Raw genomic sequence first — 20,277 nt, 5'->3', positions numbered from 1 at the left:
CAGGCTTGACATTCCCTGACTTCATGACTAGGTTCTATCACCTGTCAAGGTATTGTCTAAATAGTGTGCTGACCACTGTGACAGTCTCATTGGACACTGGCATATCAGCTGGCAGAGGTTTACCCTGAAGAAAAGAATAGTCCGGTTCCAGTAACAAAATTAAATTAAATTTAAAGAAAAGCACAGTTTTTCTGACCCCTTGTGCTTTCAGCAAAATGACAAAACTCTAAAATGTACTTAGCAGCCAGTTGTGTAAGTAATACAAAAGCCACCACTAGTTAAAAGGTTATTTGCCTATTAGTCAAGCTGATCCTCTAGCTTCAGAATGTTCTCATTTACCGGCCTAGAACAAGCATGCAACAGATAATGTTAAAGTGTGGTCACAACAAGTAGTGAACAGAATCACCAAGGAATCCCAATGCAAGAATCATTTTTGAGCCCTCCTCCCCAATCAAGCATATGTAAAAACACTTATCTACAGTGTAATGATTGATAACTTGATCAAAGTATCCAAGTCTGCGTAAAAATAGGAGGGTCCCAGAACCAACCTTATCCACATCTAATACAAAATGGACCTCCCTAACTTTGAAAGGGCCATTATACAGTTGCACAATTGTCCCTGGTCAGAATGTGCATAATTGTTACAGGTTAGTGGCTAAGAGAGTAGTGAAACCATAAAATCTAAAAATTAGCATTTTCTGAACAAGGTTAGCAATAGCACCACCATATTCTTATAGCACAGGTCACAATATGTATTTTAGCATCTATTCAGCCAAATTAACTCCTCTTGCTATAAAGCCGAGTTGCTTTGTAAATCATGTAAACCATATTACCTCCTCCATTGCACTAATGAGGTTCTGGGTGGATTTGCTGATCTCAGCTCCAGCTGGTGGCATCCCACTACTGGGTGTAAAGAAGGCAGAAGCAGGGCTTCTAGGTCCATCCGTTTCGAGGCTGTAACTGGCTTTAACTGGGCAGCACAGCTGATTGTGCATAATAAAGTAAACTACAAAGGCATAGAGACCCTGTGAAAGAAAGTGAAGTAAAGTAAACATCAAGATATATTTCACATGTGTGTGTGTGTGTGTTGGAGGTTCTTTGTTAAAAAAACGTAGAGAATAGGGTAACCTCGAGAAAATAGAATTAATTTTGTTAACCACATAACTACGGGTGTATTTTTAAAAATGTTTGCATAGTAATTTGCCCAGTGAAAGTGTATATACATTAATTTTGTGCAAATGGGGCAAAAAACAAATGTTATTAGGCTATTTCCTGTACTGGTGAACTGTTTTTCATTGATTTAGAATAGAAATAAACACATTTGGCCACTAGATGGCACTAAGTATCATAGAATACCATTTAATACCATATACTTAACACCATCTAGTGGCCAAATGCTGTATTTTCAGTTTTAAATGAATACAAAAAAAAAAAAACCCTGAGTAGCACAGGAGGCCTTATAACATTTGTTTTTGCTTTTTGGGGGGAATTTTTGCATGTACTTTCACTGGGTGCTATGAAAAACCTTTATAAATACACCCCTCTGTGTTCTTTAAATGCTCACAATACATCTTCAGAGATGATTTATACCATATAAACTACACAGATTAACACTGGCAATCCATGTACTTAAATGGTATATAGCAGGGATATTGATTTAAAATTCAAGAAGGTCTGGTCTGTAAAATTTCCTTCCAGCAGAGGTCTGAATCTCATGTTTGTGCTATGAGTCGGATCCTAGTATATATGTAGTCATTTTATAGCTATGTACAATTTCAATAATAATTTTTTTTCAATTAAGTTTTCATGAAAATGTAACAATATGTACATAGCTTGGTTTTGTAATGAGAATATAATATGCATGACATATAATTGTCAATAAACAAGAATGAATGAAACGCAGGTGAGGATACAACAATCGAGAACAAGAAATACTCGCTATGTATTAGGATACCTGAGTAACACGCCAGTTGGGGGTGGGGGAAGGGGTATTTCAATAATATTTATTGTCAATTTTCAGTTACTACATTAAACATGTGGATAGTTTGAACTTGGATCATCGGTGTGCCCATCAGAATGTTTCCTTAAACAAGGCATCCCCATCAGACTTCCCCTTTTTCTCAGGTGTCCATATCAGAGTGCCCCATTCCATCAGGTGTCCCCATCAGAATGCCCCTTGCATCAGGTGTCCCCATCAGAGTACCTCCTTACATTAGGTTCCCCATCAGACTGCCCCCTTACATCAGGTGTCCCCATCAGAGTACTCCCTAACAATAGGTTTCCCCATCAGACTGCCCCCTTACATAAGGTTTCCCCATCAGAGTGCTGCCTTAAATTGGGTGTGTTCTTCACAGTGCCCCCTTACATTGGGTGTCCCCATCAGAGTTCCCTCTTACATTGTGTGTGCCCATCAGAGTACTGCCTTACATTAGGTGTCCCCATCTGACTACCCCCTTATATCAGGTGTCCCCATCAGAGTACCCCCTTAACCACTTAAGCCCCGGAAGATTTTACCCTCTTCCTGACCAGGGCCTATTTTGCGATTCGGCACTGCGTGACTTCAACGGACAATTGCACGGTCGTGCGACGCTGCACCCAAATGAAATTGATGTACTTTTTTTCCCACAAACAGAGCTTTCTTTTGGTGGTATTTGATCACCTGTGCGATTTTTTGATCATGCGCTATAAACAAAAAAATAGCGTCAATTTTGCAAAAATAACAATATTTTTCACATTTTTTTATATGAAATTCCCCCCCAAAAAAATGTAAAAATCAAAATTTTTTAACATTTTCGGCCAATTTGTTTTATGCTACATATGTTTGGTAAAAAAAAAATCGCAAAAAGCGTATTTTGATTGGTTTGCGCAAAAGTTATTGCGTTTACTAAAAAAGGGAAAGATTTTTGTAATTTTTGTTGTTTTTTTTTTAACGCGTAATGGCGGCGATCTGCGTTTATTTTTTGCGGTACTGCGACATTGCGGCGGACAGATCGGACCCTTGACTGACATTTTTGACACTTTTGGGGTTACCAGTGACATTTCTACAGTAATCAGTGCTATACATATGCACTGTTACTGTAAAATTACACTGGCAGTGAAGGGGTTAACTTATTTTGAGAGGGAGGGGTTATGTGTGTCCCCAGGGGCGTGATTCTAACTGTGATTGGCTGTGGCTTGAGGTGTAGGAACAGTGATCAACGGTCCTACATAGTAGAAGCGTATGATCACTATTCCTACACAGGGGAGAATGACAGGCGGCTTGTTTACACATCAGCCGCCTGCCTTTCTCCCTCTGCACTGACGATCGCCGAGTGACCGGCGGACATCGGGTCCACTGGTCACACGCGCGGGGGGGGGGTCCGTGACCGCGCAGGAGTGCGCCTCCGGGGGCGCGCGCTCGCTCCCTAGACCCTCACAGGCTAGCGACGTAGTACTACGTCGCTCTGCCTGTGAGGGGCTGACTGCCAACGTAAATAGTCGTGCGGCAGTCGGCAAGTGGTTAAATTAGGTTTCCCCATTAGACTGCTCCCTTACATCAGGTGTCCCCACCAGAGTACCACCTTACATTTGGTGTCCCCATCAGAGTGCTGCCTTACATTGGGTGTCCCCATCAGAGTACCTCCTTACATTAGGTTTCCCCATCAGACTGCCCCCTTACATCAGGTGTTCCCATCAGAGTACTCCCTAACAATAGGTTTCCCCATCAGACTGCCCCCTTACATCAGGTGTCCCCACCAGAGTACCACCTTACATCAGGTGTCCCCATCAGAATGCCCCTTGCATCAGGTGTCCCCATCAGAGTACCTCCTTACATTAGGTTTGCCCATCAGACTGTCCCCTTACATCAGATGTCCCCATCAGAGTGCTGCCTTACATTGGGTGTGTTCATCACAGTGCCCCCTTACATTGGGTGTCCCCATCTGACTCTCCCCTTACATCAGGTGTCCCCATCAGAGTACCCCCTTAAATTAGGTTTCCCCATTAGACTGCTCCCTTACATCAGGTGTCCCCACCAGAGTAACATCTTACATTAGGTGTCCCCATAAGAGTGATGCCTTACATTGGGTGTCCCCATCACAGTGCTGCCTTACATTGGGTGTCCCCACCAGAGTTCCCCCTTACATTGGGTGTCCCCATTAGGGATGATCGAACTTTTCAAAAGTTCGGTTCGACCAGAACACCCGAACTTCCCGAAAGTTCGGCCCGGATTTCAGAACCCCATTGAAATCAATGGGACCCGAACTTCGGTAATCAAAAAACCAAATAAATGCCCCTAAAAAGTGCCTAGGGTTCTGGGTCATGCCCCAGGGACTATTAATCACACAAAAAAAAGTTCTTAAAAATTGTCATTTCTGATAGAGAGACAATTATTGAAAAAATTATTGAAAAAAAAAAAAAAAAAGAGATTTCTTTGGATTTAGTGTCTGAGGGGGGGGGGGGGGGGGTCTAAAAAGTGTATCTGTGAAGTTTCAGCTCTGTAGCATGTCCAGAACCAGAAAAAAAAAGTTTGTTTGTATTAGAATTGCTATAGAACAGGATAGTGGCTCCTCTATTTTCACACCTTGCCGGTTTTGTAGCAGGCGTTTTTTTGGGCATTTTGTGGGGGTCTTTGGAGGCAGGCATAACATCAGAACTTATATAGGTGTGAAAGTAGCAGAACACTATGCTTGCGCTAATGAAATAATTAACACCCATATGGCTTCTCTCCTTTCACACCTATATGTGTGTATGTGTATAAATACATATAAGTGTGTGTGTATATATACCCCTATACAGAATTTCAGATGTTTTGCCTGCCTCCAAAGACCCCCAAAAAAATGCCCAAAAAAAAAACGCCTGCTGCAAAAACACACCTGGGCGTTTTTGTAGCTGGCGTTTTTTTGGGAATTTTTTGGGTGTCTTTGGAGGCAGGCATAACATCTGTACTTCTGTGTAGGGGTATATATACACACACACATGTATGTATATATACACATACACATATATAGGTGTGAAAGTAGCAGAAACCTATGCTTGCGCCAATGAAATAATTAACAGGCATATGTCTCCGCTCCTATCACACCTATATATGTGTATGTGTATAAATACATATAAGTGTGTGTGTGTGTATATATACCCCTATACAGAATTTCAGATGTTTTGCCTGCCTCCAAAGACCCCCCCAAAAATGCCCAAAAAAACGCCTGCGCCAAAAAAAAACGCCCAGGTGTGTTGTTGCAGGCGTTTTTTTGGGGCATTTTTTGGAGGTCTTTGGAGGCAGGCATAACATCTGAACTTCTGTATAGGGGTATATATACACACACACTTATATGTATTTATACACATACACATATATAGGTGTTATAGCAGAGAAGCCATATGGGTGTTAATTATTTCATTAGCGCAAACATAGGTTTCTGCTACTTTCACACCTATATATGTGTATGTGTATGTGTATATATACATACATGTGTGTGTGTATATATACCCTTACACAGAAGTACAGATGTTATGCCTGACTCCAAAGACGCCCAAAAAATGCCCAAAAAAATGCCAGCTACAAAAACGCCCAGGTGTGTTTTTGCAGCAGGCGGTTTTTTTTGGGCATTTTTTCGGGGTCTTTGGAGGCAGGCAAAACGTCTGAAATTCTGTATAGGGGTATATATACACACACACTTATATGTATTTATACACATACACACATATAGGTGTTATAGGATCGGAGACATATGCCTGTTAATTATTTCATTAGTGCAAGCATAGGTTTCTGCTACTTTCACACCTATATATGTGTATGTGCATACACACATATAGGTGTGAAAGTAGCGAAACCCTATGCCTGCGCTAATGAAATTATTTGCAGGGATGTGACTCTGCTCCTATCACACCTATATGTGTGTATGTGTATATATACCCCTATACAGAAGTACAGATGTTATGCCTGCCTCCAAAGACGCCCAAAAAATGCCCAAAAAAACGCCAGCTACAAAAACGCCCAGGTGTGTTTTGCAGCAGGCGTTTTTTTTTGGGCATTTTTTGGGGGTCTTTGGAGGCAGGCAAAACATCTCAAATTCTGTATAGGGGTATCTATATATACACACACACTTATATGTATTTATACACATACACACATATAGGTGTTATAGCAGAGACATATGCCTGTTAATTATTTCATTAGTGCAAGCATAGGTTTCTGCTACTTTCACACCTATATATGTGTATGTGTATATATATACATACGTGTGTGTGTGTATATACCCCTACACAGAAGTTCAGATGTCATGCCTGACTCCAAACATGTCCTCAAAATAGCCCTATGAATGCCTGCAACAAAAAGCCGGGTGACAGGGGAGAAGCCACTATCCGGTTCTATAAGTGTTCTAAGAGAAACAATCTTTTCTCTATAGCGGTCACCCGTCCCTGACATGGAAGGGTTTTGTCACCCTGCCATAGCAGTCAGAGTCAGTTAACCCTACACTACACTACGGTCCCCTTACACTTAACACTTTCCCTACAGAAACTAGATTATTAAATCTAACTATAGTGTAAAATAGTATCCTAACTACACTAGATATCCCTTCCCTCACACTAATAATTGCTAAATGACACTTTGAAGCAGAAGTAACAGAACTGCTTCCACTCTCTTCCACAGCCCTGTATTAAAACGGTAGAGATTTGTCAGGGCTATCTTATATACTGGGGGGCGTATTCACTAATGATTGGCCTCTGGACCCCCTAGTCACTCCAATCACATTCCTAGCATTCTCCTGCCCCCTCAATTGTCTTTTACTGATGGTTCTGGTCCAATCACGGGCTTTTAAAGCCCAGTTCCTGTCCCATTGCATTTTGGTCGGTTCTGGTTGCCGAATTCCGAACTTTTTCAGCAAAAAGTTTGGAATTCGTCCGAACCTCGAACAGTCAATGTTCGGGTCGAACCGATGGTCGACCCGAACCGTTCGATCATCCCTAGTCCCCATCAGAGTTCCCCCTTACATTGGGTGTCCCCATCAGAGTTCCCCCTTACATTGGGTGTCCCCATCAGAGTTCCCCCTTACATTGGGTGTCCCCATCAGAGTTCCCTCTTTAGGTGCCAGACTGGTAGAGGGCAGGGACCAGGAGACAGAGCAGGCTGCAGATCTGAATGGAGAAAGTCTTGTTTCCAAGCAGTGCTGGAGTTAGTAAAAAGCTTTCCTTGTATTTGCCCCCGCACTGCCAACCTATTGGCTTTCCTAAACCTGCACAGTGCAAGAGCTGTATGACAGTGTGAGAATATGAGGGACATCTTTCAGTTTCTTCTGTTTAGACTACACTATGAAAAGAAATGAAATTCATACTTTACTCTGTAATCAGGAGCCTGCCATTATAATAATAATTATATCTCTAAAATGATAAATACACCAGTTTACGTATAATTTGTTAATTATAATTTGTTTACCATAACTACATCATCAGTACGATATTGGCATTACATATGTGTATAGTTTATCAGAAATAGTGTCTGTGTGGGAAAATAGGTGCTCTATTCTTAGAATTACAAGTAAATAACCTTTAGTAGCAGCTAAGCCAGAGAATCCCCAGCTCTGATTTCCCTGTAGGCGATAATGTGAAGGGTGTGATTGTTTCACAGGTACTTTCCAAAGAGTAATGTAATAAGGACACAGGTAAACGATTACTGGATGAATGCAGAACATGGTTATATTTGGATTCACTGGGACAGCTCTTGTAATAAAGAATAGTTACAGGAAACCAAGTACTTTCCTTACAGGCTAAGTACAAGGACTGTAAATACCCTGTCTGTATATACAATCATCTAACTTAGTCTATCAAGCCTTATCCACCAGGATACAAGAAGTAATGATTTATTCTATTAACTGAGTCATGAATGGTATAATGCAGAGATTAGCTTATAAGTAACGTTTAGTACAGTAAAATGCAGTACATGGATGTACTAAATATTTACAGGACTCAGCTTTGTTTAACCACTTCTGTACCGGAAGGATTTGCCCCCTTAATGACCAGGCCATTTTATTCGATTCTGCACTGCGTTACTTTAACGGGCAATTGCGTGGTCACGCGACGCCGTACCCAAAAAAAATTGATGTCCTTTTTTTCCCCACAAATAAAGCTTTCCTTTGGTGGTATTTGATCACCTGTGCGATTTTTATTTTTTTGCGCTATAAACAAAAAATTGAAGCGACAATTCTGAAAAAAACCCAATATTTTTCACATTCTGCAATATAACATTCCCATTAAAAATAAATGTAAAAATCTAAATTTTTTTATCCTTTTAGGCCAATTTGTATTCTGCTACATATTTTTGGTAAAAACAAAATCGCAAAAAGCGTATTTTGATTGTTTTGCGCAAAAGTTATAGCGTCTACAAACTAGGGGAAAGATTTTTGTCATTTTTATTTATTTATTTTTACTGGTATTGGCGGCGATCTTCGATTTTTAGCGGGACTGTGACATTGCGGTGAACAGATCGAACCCCTAACAGACATTTTTGACACTTTTGGGGGGGAACAGTGACATTACTACAGTAACCAGTGCTAAAAATATGCACTGTTACTGTAATAATGACACTGGCAAGGAAAGGGTTAACCCAGTGGTGATCAAAAGGTTAAGTGTGAGCCTAGGGGAGTGTTTTCTAACTGTATGAGGAAGGGACTTGTGAAATGACCACAGAGACCTGTGATCCTATATAGGAGGATCACAGGCGCTCTGTGATCACTTCAGAGAGAACAATGGTCTGCTCTGTTTACAACAGCAGACCATCGTTCTCTCTCAGCAGGGAGTGATCACGGGTGCCCGGGGGCAATCGCAGTCCGCCGGCCCTGTGGATCGGCATCCCTACTGCCTAGTGGGGGCAGGAGCACGCTGGCAATGGCGTGCTCGCCCTCAGCATCGTTACCGCAAACCAACATACACATACGTCGATCCGTGCAGCTGAGCCAGTAAGTTGTTGTAAAACACAAGGCCTATAGGCAAAACCCAGTCCTCCAGGTCATTTCCTGTGGCCCCTACACCCAGGGATTTTTCAGCCAGAACACGGTGGAACCTCTGCTCCCCACTCACCACTGACAAAAAGGCTGTGTTTACAATGACCACATTTTCATCTTTCATCTTGGCAGCTCGTGGCTCTCACAGATCCCTGCCTGCCCTGCATGCACACACAGCAGGGACAGATGCCAACCAATGATCTTCCTGAAACTGAGAGAGAGAGGCAAAGCCACCTAAAGTCCTGGGAGGTCCTGGGAGGTACTAGAGCCAGGCTAGGGTGAAAAAGCTTTTTTTTGGGGGGGGGGGGGTGGAGGGCAAAAAGTGAGGGCTGTGGAGAGAGATGTGTGCAGAGGTGGGGTTGGGGAGGAGTGGTGCAGAGGTCAGAGCTGAGTGAAAGCCTGTGAACGCCTGTGAAAGCCTGTAAAAGAGAGCTGGACCTTGCATAGCACACCCCTAAATTCTGCATTCTGTATGAAGCACACTTCTAAACCCTTCACAGTGTACATAGAGCACCCCTTAACTCTGCACTTAGTATGTAGCATACTCCTAAACCCTGCATTCTGTACATAGCATACTTCTGAACTCTGCACTCTATATGTAATGCACTCCTGAACTCTGCACTCTGTATGCCACATACTACTGACTTCTACACTCTGCACTCTGTGGGCTGCATTCTCCTGAACTCTGTACGCAGCGTACTTCTGAACTCTGCACTCTGTGAGTAGCACACTTCTGAACTCTACATACATAGTCTTACAGATACAGCCCGCTTTTTAGGACAACCATATTGCTGATGGGTCCCACAGTTAAGTTGAGTTTCACACTCCTGTTTTAAAGGGATAGATTCAGGCGGACAACGGTTTGCCAGATTACCTTTGGGCATTTTTATATAATTCAGAGACTTCAGCAGTGAGATGTCAAGAGGTTGTAGCTCAATCTCCACACCTCCTACTTTTGCTGCATTCTCTAGTATGTGGGTTAAAAGTCAACAAGAGGAGCCTCAAATGGCTATTATATGCAAGTGGAGAACTAAGATTCACAGATCCAGCTATGGGCTCTGCATTGAACTTGATGATGTCCGGAGACCTGTGACTTCTTGAATATAATAACTGGCTATGGGGATTAGTCTTTCAGCCTTAAGGGAGCCTGTGGGAGCAGAGGAAAGAACTAAAACTGCTTTTTGTGCCCCCTACATCTAAGCAAGCATTTTTTCCCCCTGGAGCTCAATTTCTAATACATACCTCACAGTGGGAAAGTCCAAACTCTCTTTAACATGACAGTCTTCAGTAAACTCTTCGGCATTTGACACATCCAGGAGTGTCGAATACCTACATGATCCTGTAGTGATGTTGGTGCCAGCAGGAGAAGGCACTAACAGCAGAGAGGTTCTGACCTATCAATGATTATACCAGTTGTGCAGGTATCACAAGGTAGGTCTTGCGCCATAAAAAAAATGTGATGACTCTACATCCCCGTTTCATGGCATGTACCAAGCATATGCTGCCCAATCATATATTGCCCCAATCACTCTGTGAGTACCTAATGATAATTATGGCCTAGGGTATGGTATTGCAGCATGGCATTGGACTTTTGTTTATTTTTTGGAAATAGCCATAGGTATACAATAATTTTTGATTTTTTTATTTGATTGAACTCTTACCTGAAGGCTGTTGAAAATGATGAAGAGAACCAACATCCAAAGGTGTCTGTAAGCCACATGTAACCCGCCCCAAAGCCATGTTATTGATATAAGAGCAAACAGATACAAGATCAAGGGTATCTCTGCAAAGTAAGAACACATATTTATTAGTCCTCCAATGCATATATGAGCAAAACATCCTATTAAAATAATACAATTACTGTGTTTCCAGAACTTCAGAGACAGTCTTTCAGAGATGTGTCCTAAAATTGCAGAGTAGCTTAGGCTCAGCTAAAATACAAAATTTGTGTAACTATTCATAAATATGGTCTAAAATGTAAAATATTCTAATCTGTATCATCATCTAGGTTTCTCATACTGTACAATATCATTCCTTTCATGAAGTGACTCTGCACACAAATGTTGAGATATTAGTCTTAATAAGGGACATGACAAGCCAGAGCTTTCTAACAATCTACATAGGATACGGAGATTCAATTATAGAATAATTATTATTGACATTCCTTCCCTGCATGTTCTGTCTATTAAGAATGCGTGTGCATTTTTGATTGGTAAGAAACATCTGAAGCCTTGCCAGGACAGAATAAATCATATTTATGCCTGTGTTCTAAAAAAAGTTTTAGGGATTATTCGCACCAGATGCAATAGTACTGTGATGGCTAGCACGGTCCAATGCAGAGACAAAGCAAATTGCCTTGTTTCCTATTGTGTCACTGTACTGTGATGGTGTGCGCTGGAAAAATATTACAGTGAATGTAACTTTGACATTTGAATAAAGTTAAGACAAAAAAAGGTAAACAGGGCAATGTGATGATCACAGTGCATTACATTGACCTGCACACAGCAAATGCAATTGGCTGCGCGGTGGGGTCCTCATCTTTAAAAGCCTTTATAAAAAAGGAACATCATACCTAGTGACATGGGACAGTGGTTGGATTTTTTTTAGTGCTGGATCTTAAAGACATGCATGTGACTGATCCATACTGCATTCATCTCTGAAACCATATTTACCAGTTCAAATAAAATCAGATGACATCACCTTGAAAATTTCTATAGATTTTATTTAAACAAGTCACACCCTACTGAAATGATAGTAGTCAGCATTATTTGACCATAATCCATCTATGTTTAGTAAATAACTGTCATATATATGAACGATGCTGATGCTCCCTGGCTGACTTCAGAAGCAAGAAATCAGTTACCCCCTCATTTCTAAAAAAGCAAGTCTATAAAGTTTCTGAATTGTGTGGGCGAGCATAAATTTGGCCCGAACATCGGTCGTTCGGCGAACGCCTAAATTTGCAGGGCGTGGGATGTTCGTCTGCCAAGTGCTCCACAATGCTCTGTGGACTGCCGCTCACTCATCCTCTCCCTTTCCTGGCCTGCCAGGCTGCCTGCCCGGGTAAGGGTTTGGTATGGATCTTGGGGGGGGGGGACCCCACGCCGTTTATTTTTTAAAATTTTGTCATGGGGCTCCCCTCAAAATCCATACCAGGCCCTTTGGGAGGGGGGACCCCCACGCTGTTTTTGTTCACATTTTTTTATTGCCGGCAATTGTATTGTATTGCCAGCAATTTAAATGTCATTTTTTTTTCTTTATACTGTATATGTCAGTTTTGCTGCAGTAGGTTCTCTACATGGTACAGGTGCACCACTTTATAGGCAGACTAAGGGGACCCCCCAGGCACTATATTTAAAGGAATTTTTCATTTTTATTGTTTCACTTTAAGCACATTTAAAATCACTGCTCCAGTAAAAACAATCTTTTTAAAAAAACTATTTTACATTGATACATATCCCCCAGCGCGGTACCTGGGCCCCCATACCTTTTTTATATAACTTGCATATAAGCCTACAAAATGGGGGCTTTTGATTTTTCAAGTTCGGGTCCCATAGACTTTATCAGAGTTTGCAGCTTTGGTACAAATTTTTACATGTTCGGGAGTTCTGGTGCGAACCGAACCCAGAGATGTTCGGCCTAACTCTATTCCTGAAGATGTGCCTTTAGCTAATAAATGTATACTTGTTTGTACTGTGGACCCCATGATACATTTGTGTGTGCAGGTACCTCTCTGATAAGATAAATTAATTTAAGTGACGATAATAAAATATTGGTTGCTTTGGCTTTCTTCAAATTTTAAATATGGCTTACCTCAGATTGAGATATTCTGAACATACAGTACCTCAAAGAATGTACCACCAGATAACTAGCTTGTAGAATATATAAGATTAATATACATCACATTCTTATGAGGCAAGGATTTTTTTCTTTACATTTTAAACAGACTTTGCACGTAAATAGTAAAGTTTTAGGCATGGTGCTGAATATGAACATGCTGGTATTATTAGACAGCTCAGCTGTCTGACTTCCATTCTTAAAATATTTCTGATCAGGAAGAGCTTAGCAAGTCAGCAATAAAATCCCCGGCAAGTGTGGGCTGGACATTTAAGAATGTAGTCAACAAACTAAAATATTTCCTGCTTATAAAGCTAATGGTGACCATGTAAGACATAACATACATAATAGGATTATATAAGAAGTAAACAGCACTGGGACACTTCCTTGTATACCGCAGGTATATGCTCCATGCAATATAAACTTACAGGAGGAGCACTTCAATGGTTACTGCGTAGGTAGCATATCCTTACAGAATGTTTGTATAAAGTGTTTGTCAGTTTATTTGGAAATATATCATTCATTAGTCACCATTTCCTCTCAGTTCTGAATCCCTGCCCTGTTTTATATTGCAAAGTGCAATAAATTATAACAATGAATTTAAATTAATCTTTCAACGATCTGACTCCGGTAAATGTGAAGCAATACCTGAAGCCATAGAGTAGTGTCAAATGTGCGTAATAGCAAGGACCTTTATGTACCTTCATTTAAGGTTAGCTTTTCCATTGAGCACTTCATAGTGCTGTGGTATGAAAATACTGACCAAAGCAATACTCACAAACCAGGCGCTCCTGGGGTGCCTGTAGGGTGGAGGGATAGAAGTAAGCCTGTGAGGCTCCCCAGCGGTTGTTCTGCTGTTAGCCAATGAGCATAGGAAGGGTGCTGATACAGACAAAAGTACATAAGGAAGGCAGCGCATGAACCACACTGAGATGCAATGGATAAAGGAGTCAGGTGAACATCCAGTATAGAAAAGATTAACAGTTTATTAGTATTGATAACCGGAAAACAAAGTACATAAAATGCTTACATCCCCCTGGGCTGGAGTGGGCAAGGGCACCTGGCAGCAAGCAACATGAGTGCGAGGAGGTCAGTCTCCCAGGACCGCTGAGCAGTGTGTGCACAAAGCCGGAAACCAGCCGGCGCGAGGATGAAAGGACTCCGCTGTAGTTCCAGGGTGGTGACATCAGCCAGACAGGCGCCACTTGTGGGAAAACCTCAGGAACAAGGGTGGGACACAAGCTATATGGTTGCCATGACTACATGTTTCGCGCCATGCGCTTTATCAAGTGCATGGCGGTAAACATGTAGTCATGGCAACCATATAGCTTGTGTCCCACCCTGGTTCCTGGGAGACTGACCTCCTCGCACTCGTGTTGCTTGCTGCCAGGTGCCCTTGTCCACTCCAGCCCAGGGGGATGTAAGCATTTTATGTACTTTGTTTTCCGGTTATCAATAGCAACAAAATGTTAATCCTTTCTATACTGGATGCTCACCTGACTCCTTTATCCATTGCATCCCAGTGTGGTTCATGCGCTGCCTTCCTTATGTACTTTTGAAAATACTGACCACCTGTCTTGGATGGGGTCAGGCCCCACCCCTCCAAAACATTACTATTTACTATTGGTCTATTATTGTGATGGCTTTCCTCATTAACCAATAGCAGGCCAAAGATAGCCAGAGGGAGTAAAGCCAACCAAGACAGCTGTGCTAAAATTTCATAACACATTTAGGATTTTGGGGTGCTCAATATGAAAGCCAAACTGGCATGCAGGAATCTTGGGGTGTCTGCTCCTATATATGTGGGATTTCGTCAGCCTTACTGTGAGATCAGGTATGCTTTTATTCCAGCTGACTGCTATGAGTTACTGAACATCAATTAGGGCCAGCATAAGCCAGTTATTGGGGTTAACTTTAAAAAAAAAAAAAGAAGTCTTGTTTACCATATTATAATGGGGAGAAATGAGTAACTTTATTCTCAGAATACTATACCTGTGGCATTGGGTCTCCCTCTGAACACATCATCGTATGCTTTCCATTGTTGTGTGACTTGATAGGCATGAATGAAAACTACAAGCACAACCACAAGGCAAACCAATGGCACAAGTGCTGCAGTAAAAAGAGCTGCATATATATTTGGAATGAAACACCTGGAAAAAAATTAAAAAATATAAACAATGAATACAAGTTATTGTGTACATATCTATAGAAAAAGCTTCCCATACCAAAAAAAAGTGGTTTGGCAGCTCCATCATGTTGTCCTACAGCACATAAGTACATACACTACATTACCAAAAATATTGAGACATCTGCCTTTACACGCACATGAACTTTAATGGCATCCTAGTCTCAGTCCGTAGGGTTCAATATTGAGTTGGCCCATCCTTTGCAGATATAACAGCTTCAACTCTTCTGGGAAGGCTGTCCACAAGGTTTAGGAGTGTGTCTATGGGAATGTTTGACTATTCTTCCAGAAGCGCATTTGTGAGGTCAGGCACTGATGTGGATTAGAAGCCCTGGCTCACAGTCTCCACAATAAGTCATTCCAAAGGTGTCCTATCTGGTTGAGGTCAGGACTCTGTGCAGGCCAGTCATGTTCCTCCACCCCAAACTCGCTCATTCATGTCTTCATGGACCTATGTCTGGACATGCCTGGACACGCCTCTGGGATATTAACTTACAAACTATTCTAAGACAATCAGTGTTGGTGGGGCTGAGTGATCAATCTGCCAGCTGCTGGTAAACATGTGGCATACTCAGTTGCTTGGACATGCCTCCAGGAAGTTACCATACAAACTGCTCCGCCACAGCCCCAGCCCCAGCCACAGCCCCAGCCACAGCTACAGCCACATGTGTATGGGGCTAAGATAACAGCAGCAAATGAGACTATAACGTTTTTGATTAGGGTGATTTGGCAGGTCTGAACACTGCATGATTCTTTTCAGTGCAAGAATCAAACCAGGGCAGATAGTGTGTGTGTTGCCCCACGGGAGTAATCTGATTCATCATTTTACCATTATATTTTGCAAAGTGAAAATCTGAGAGTGGAGTCAGTTTCTACAGGGCTGTGCTGTAGCTTCCAGATAGGAATGCCCATATTTTGAACTTTCGGCCTGGGGTGGAGCTGACAGCCAGCATAAACAGCCATAAAGATATGCTTATAATGACCATGGGTGAGAATGGGACAAAGTACAACATGCATATGGTCCCCGGGAGTTCCAACAAGGATTTTAGGTTGTAGTGATACTTCTTCAATAAACATGTAAATTTGCTACACAAGCCATGTTGCAACTTAATGTTATAAAAAAAATGACCTTTCTGTTTTTTAACAGCTGGTTGTGATTTTTTTTATATAGTAACTGCCAAAAAGTTTAATTTCTTTATCTTACAACCATGGCTAATGTTTAAACCAGATTTTTACAGGATTCCTCATCCTCCCACTACTGTAACTGGCTCAGCGCTTCGTCCAAAAGTCTGCAAAGAGTATTAAGTCAATTTATAAGCAACCTGTTTCTTGGACTATGCCAATTATGGCATGTCGCTTTCTTACAGTGATAACTTCATTCTTGGTGAGACAGTTGCAAATCTAAAAGTACTAAAGCAATATCTAAGATATTTTTTCAATAAGGGGACGGGTCACAAAAATATAGTAATGGCAGGCACTTTATACTTTGCATTTATTGTGAAATATACCTTGGGGTCTGTAGGCTATTTTCTCCTTTAAATAAACATTCCTTTAATATAGGCAGTAGTAAAATACCAAATTATTTCCACTATATGGAGCTATGAAGGAAATACTTACAGTATAACAATTCCAGAGAATGCTAGTGAAAATTAGAAAATAAATATACCCATGTATCTACTAATTCCCTCTAGTGGTCTGTGAAACTGTTACATTGTATCACTTGTTACAAGATGTATGTACGGTATTTCCTATGCTCCTCAGCTCCAACTTGTGGTCATATTGTTGTACTTATGTACTGCCCATAATAAAGGAATATTTGTTCAGAAGAGCAAATAGCCAAAAGAACATTCCTTTCTCCTAATTCACACAGAATGAATTAAGTTTTTTCTGTTCTCTAAATAGACACGCTTGTATTTTGTACTCATTTTCAAAGACTGCAGCAAGTTTGATGCGTTGGTCTATCCCAATAGCTGCAGACCAGAAGACGATACATTTGATCAAATTCTGGCAATGCACACATTTAATCTAGAGAAATTGTATATATATATATATATATATATATATATATATAGTGGGGATCGAAAGTTTGGGCACTCCAGGTAAAAATTTGTATTAATGTGCATAAAGAATCCAATGAAAGATGGAAAAATCTCCAAAAGGCATCAAATTACAGATTAGACATTCTTATAATATGTCAACAAAAGTTTGATTTTATTTCCATCATTTACACTTTCAAAATAACAGAAAAACAAAAAAATGGTGTCTGCAAAAGTTTGGGCACCCTGCAGAGTTAATATCTTGTACTGCCCCCTTTGGCAAGTATCACAGCTTGTAAACGCTTTTTGTAGCCAGCCAAGAGTCTTTCAATTCTTGCTTGAGGTATCTTTGCCCATTCTTCCTTACAAAAGTCTTCCAGTTCTTTGAGATTTCTGGACTGTTTGCCACGCACTGCTCTTTTAACCACTTGCCGTCTGCTCACATTGCTGCTACTGCAGCAATGTGGCTTGTTATCGTCTAGCGACGTAGTACTACGTCGTTGGACTCCTCCCCTTCTGGGCGGCGCTCGCGCCGCCGGAGGCTCGCTCCCGCTCTTTTCAGTCACAGCGGGAGTCGGGCCAGGGGAGGAGCGGCTCTTCCCCGATCGTCGGTGAATCTAGTTTGGAGATCCGCCTGCTTGTGTAAACAGAGCGGGCGGATCTCCTAAGTGACAAGGAGTGACAGATTGCAGTGTTCAGCATAGCTGAACATGCGATCTGTCCTTGTGTCACTCAGTCACCTCCCCCCCCACACGTTAGTAAGCACCAGGCATACATTAACCCCTCCCTCTCCAATAAAATGAACCCCTTCCCTGCCAGTGTCATTTTTACAGTAACAGTGCATATATATAGCACTGATTACTGCAGTAATGTCACTGGTACCCCCAAAAGTGTCAAAAATGTCAGTCAAGGGTCCGCCACAATGTCGCAGTCCCGCAAACAAAATCGCAGATCGCCGCCATTACACGTTAAAAAAAAAAACACCAAAAATGACAGAAATCTTTCCCTTTGTTAGTAAACTCAATAACATAAATGGAAAAAGAGTAGCGCACGAGATCACTGTTATATGACTCAAGATGTTGTAAGCATACTGTCAAAGATACTGCTAGACAAACATTTCAAAAAAAAAGAATAATATTCAGGAAAGAAATAATGTCCCTTCAGTCCATGAAATCCAGGGGTGAGTGAGATTAGTTACTGGATCACCATCCACCACCAGGTGTCACACCAAGGAATAGTAAGATTGGCAACTCACCAGAAATCAATGCTCAGGTGTTCTCACACAAGAGCAAACTGCGCAGAAGTGTTAAATGGGCCCGGGGACTGGACGAGTTAGGCTTCCTTCTGCCAAGCAATATGAGACTATATGCCTATTGATGAGCTTTTACATGTGAGTGCAACATTTTTACTTTTAATAAAGCGATTGTGGTTACGTTACTTCACTATGTGGGGCCATTCTTTCTCTCCATGATACCGTTACACCGAGGGAGTGTGTGCAAAGATTTGTTATGAAGCAGTGGTGAACAGGCTCTGGCTCTATATCCATTTAACACTTCTGCGCAGTTTGCTCTTGTGTGAGAACACCTGAGCATTGATTTCTGGTGAGTTGCCAATCTTACTATTCCTTGGTGTGACACCTGGTGGTGGATGGTGATCCAGTAACTAATCTCACTCACCCCTGGATTTCATGGACTGAAGGGACATTATTTCTTTCCTGAATATTATTCTTCTTTTTTTAAATGTTTGTCTAGCAGTATCTTTGACAGTATGCTTACAACATCTTGAGTCATATAACAGTGATCTCGTGCGCTACTCTTTTTCCATTTATGTATCTGCAAATATTTTCCACTATTTGTTTAAGTAGCAGCAGTATTTGTTTATTATAGCAGTCAAGAGACTGACTCCTCCTTAAGCGCAAAGATATTTTACTTGACAGTGGGTGTCTAAGTTTATATATATTTTATAGTAAACGCAATAACTTTTGCGCAAACCAATCAAAATACGCTTATTGTGATTTTTTTTTACCAAACATAGGTAGCAGAAAACAAATTGGCCAAAAATTTTAAAAAAATTAGATTTTTACATTTTTTGGGGGGGAATTTCATATAAAAAAATGTTAAAAATATTGTTATTTTTTCAAAATAAACGCTCTCTTTTTGTTTATAGCGCAAAAAGTAAAAATCGCACAGGTGATCAAAAAAAGAAAAAGAAAGCTCTGTTTGTGGGAAAAAAAGGACGTAAATTTCGTTTGGGTACGGAGTCGCACGTGTCAGTTAAAGTCGCACAGCGCCGAATCTCAAAAAGTGGCCCAGACGTAAGACAGCAAAATCCTCCGGTGGTAAAGTGGTTAAGGTCTATCCATAGATTTTCAATTATGTTGAGGTCAGGAGATTGTGAAGGCCATGGCAAAACCTTCGGTTTACACCTCTTGATGTAATCCCCCGTGGATTTCGAGGTGTGTTTAGGATCATTATATATTTGTAGAAGCCATCCTCTCTTTAACTTCAGCTTTTTCACAGATGGCATCAAGTTACCATCAAAAATTTGCTGAAATTTTATTGAATCCATTTTTGCTTCTACTCGTGAGATGTTCCCTGTGTCACTGGCTGCAATACAATCCCAAAGCATGATTGATCCACCCCCATGCTTAACAGTTGGACAGAGGTTCTTTTCATTAAATTCTGTGCCCCTTCTTCTCCAAACGTACCTTTGCTCATTCCGGCCAAAAAGTTCAATTTTAACCTCATCGGTCCACAGAACTTGTTTCCAAAATGCATCAGGCTTGTCTATATGTTCATTTGCAAAGTTCAAAATCTGATTTTTGTGGTGAGGACGTAGAAGAGGTTTTCTTCTGATGACTCTTCCATGAAGACCATATTTGTACAAGTATCTCTTTATAGTGGAATAGTGTACCACAACTCCAGTGTCTGACAGATCTTTCTGGAGGAATCGTGCAGTCAAACGTGGGTTTTGAATTGTTTTTCTCACAATCCTGCGAGCTGTCTGATATTTTTCTTGGTCTTCCAGATCTTGCTTTAACTTCCACTTTTCCTGATGACTGCCATTTCTTAATTACATTCCGAACAGAGGATATTGACATCTGAAAACGCTTTGCTATCTTCTTATAGCCTTCTCCAGCTTTGTGAGCGTCAACTATTTTCAGTTTCAGGTTTCTAGACAACTGCTTAGAAGATCCCATGGTGCTGATTGTTGGGGGCAAGGTCAGATGAGTCTGGGCATT

The 20,277-nt window shown here is 41.2% G+C and overlaps 1 protein-coding gene across 1 annotated transcript in view; it reads right to left on the bottom strand.

Moving 5' to 3' along the window:
• ADGRV1 (adhesion G protein-coupled receptor V1) overlaps positions 1 to 20,277 on the bottom strand; it is a 654,157-nt gene that overhangs the window by 25,076 nt on the left and 608,804 nt on the right. Inside the window, exons 87-89 of the mRNA XM_082259824.1 lie at positions 14,808 to 14,965; positions 10,640 to 10,761; positions 834 to 1,025 (exon numbers count right to left, since the gene is read on the bottom strand). Of these exons, the coding sequence (XP_082115950.1) occupies positions 834 to 1,025; positions 10,640 to 10,761; positions 14,808 to 14,965 (472 nt within the window). The remainder of the gene's footprint in view (positions 1 to 833; positions 1,026 to 10,639; positions 10,762 to 14,807; positions 14,966 to 20,277) is intronic.

The sequence above is a fragment of the Pelophylax lessonae genome, assembly GCF_965119305.1.
Source record: "Pelophylax lessonae genome assembly, chromosome: 1".
NCBI classification, from domain to species: domain Eukaryota; kingdom Metazoa; phylum Chordata; class Amphibia; order Anura; family Ranidae; genus Pelophylax; species Pelophylax lessonae.
Note: the sequence above shows the minus strand (reverse complement) of the source record. Positions and strands in the feature narration are given on the sequence as shown.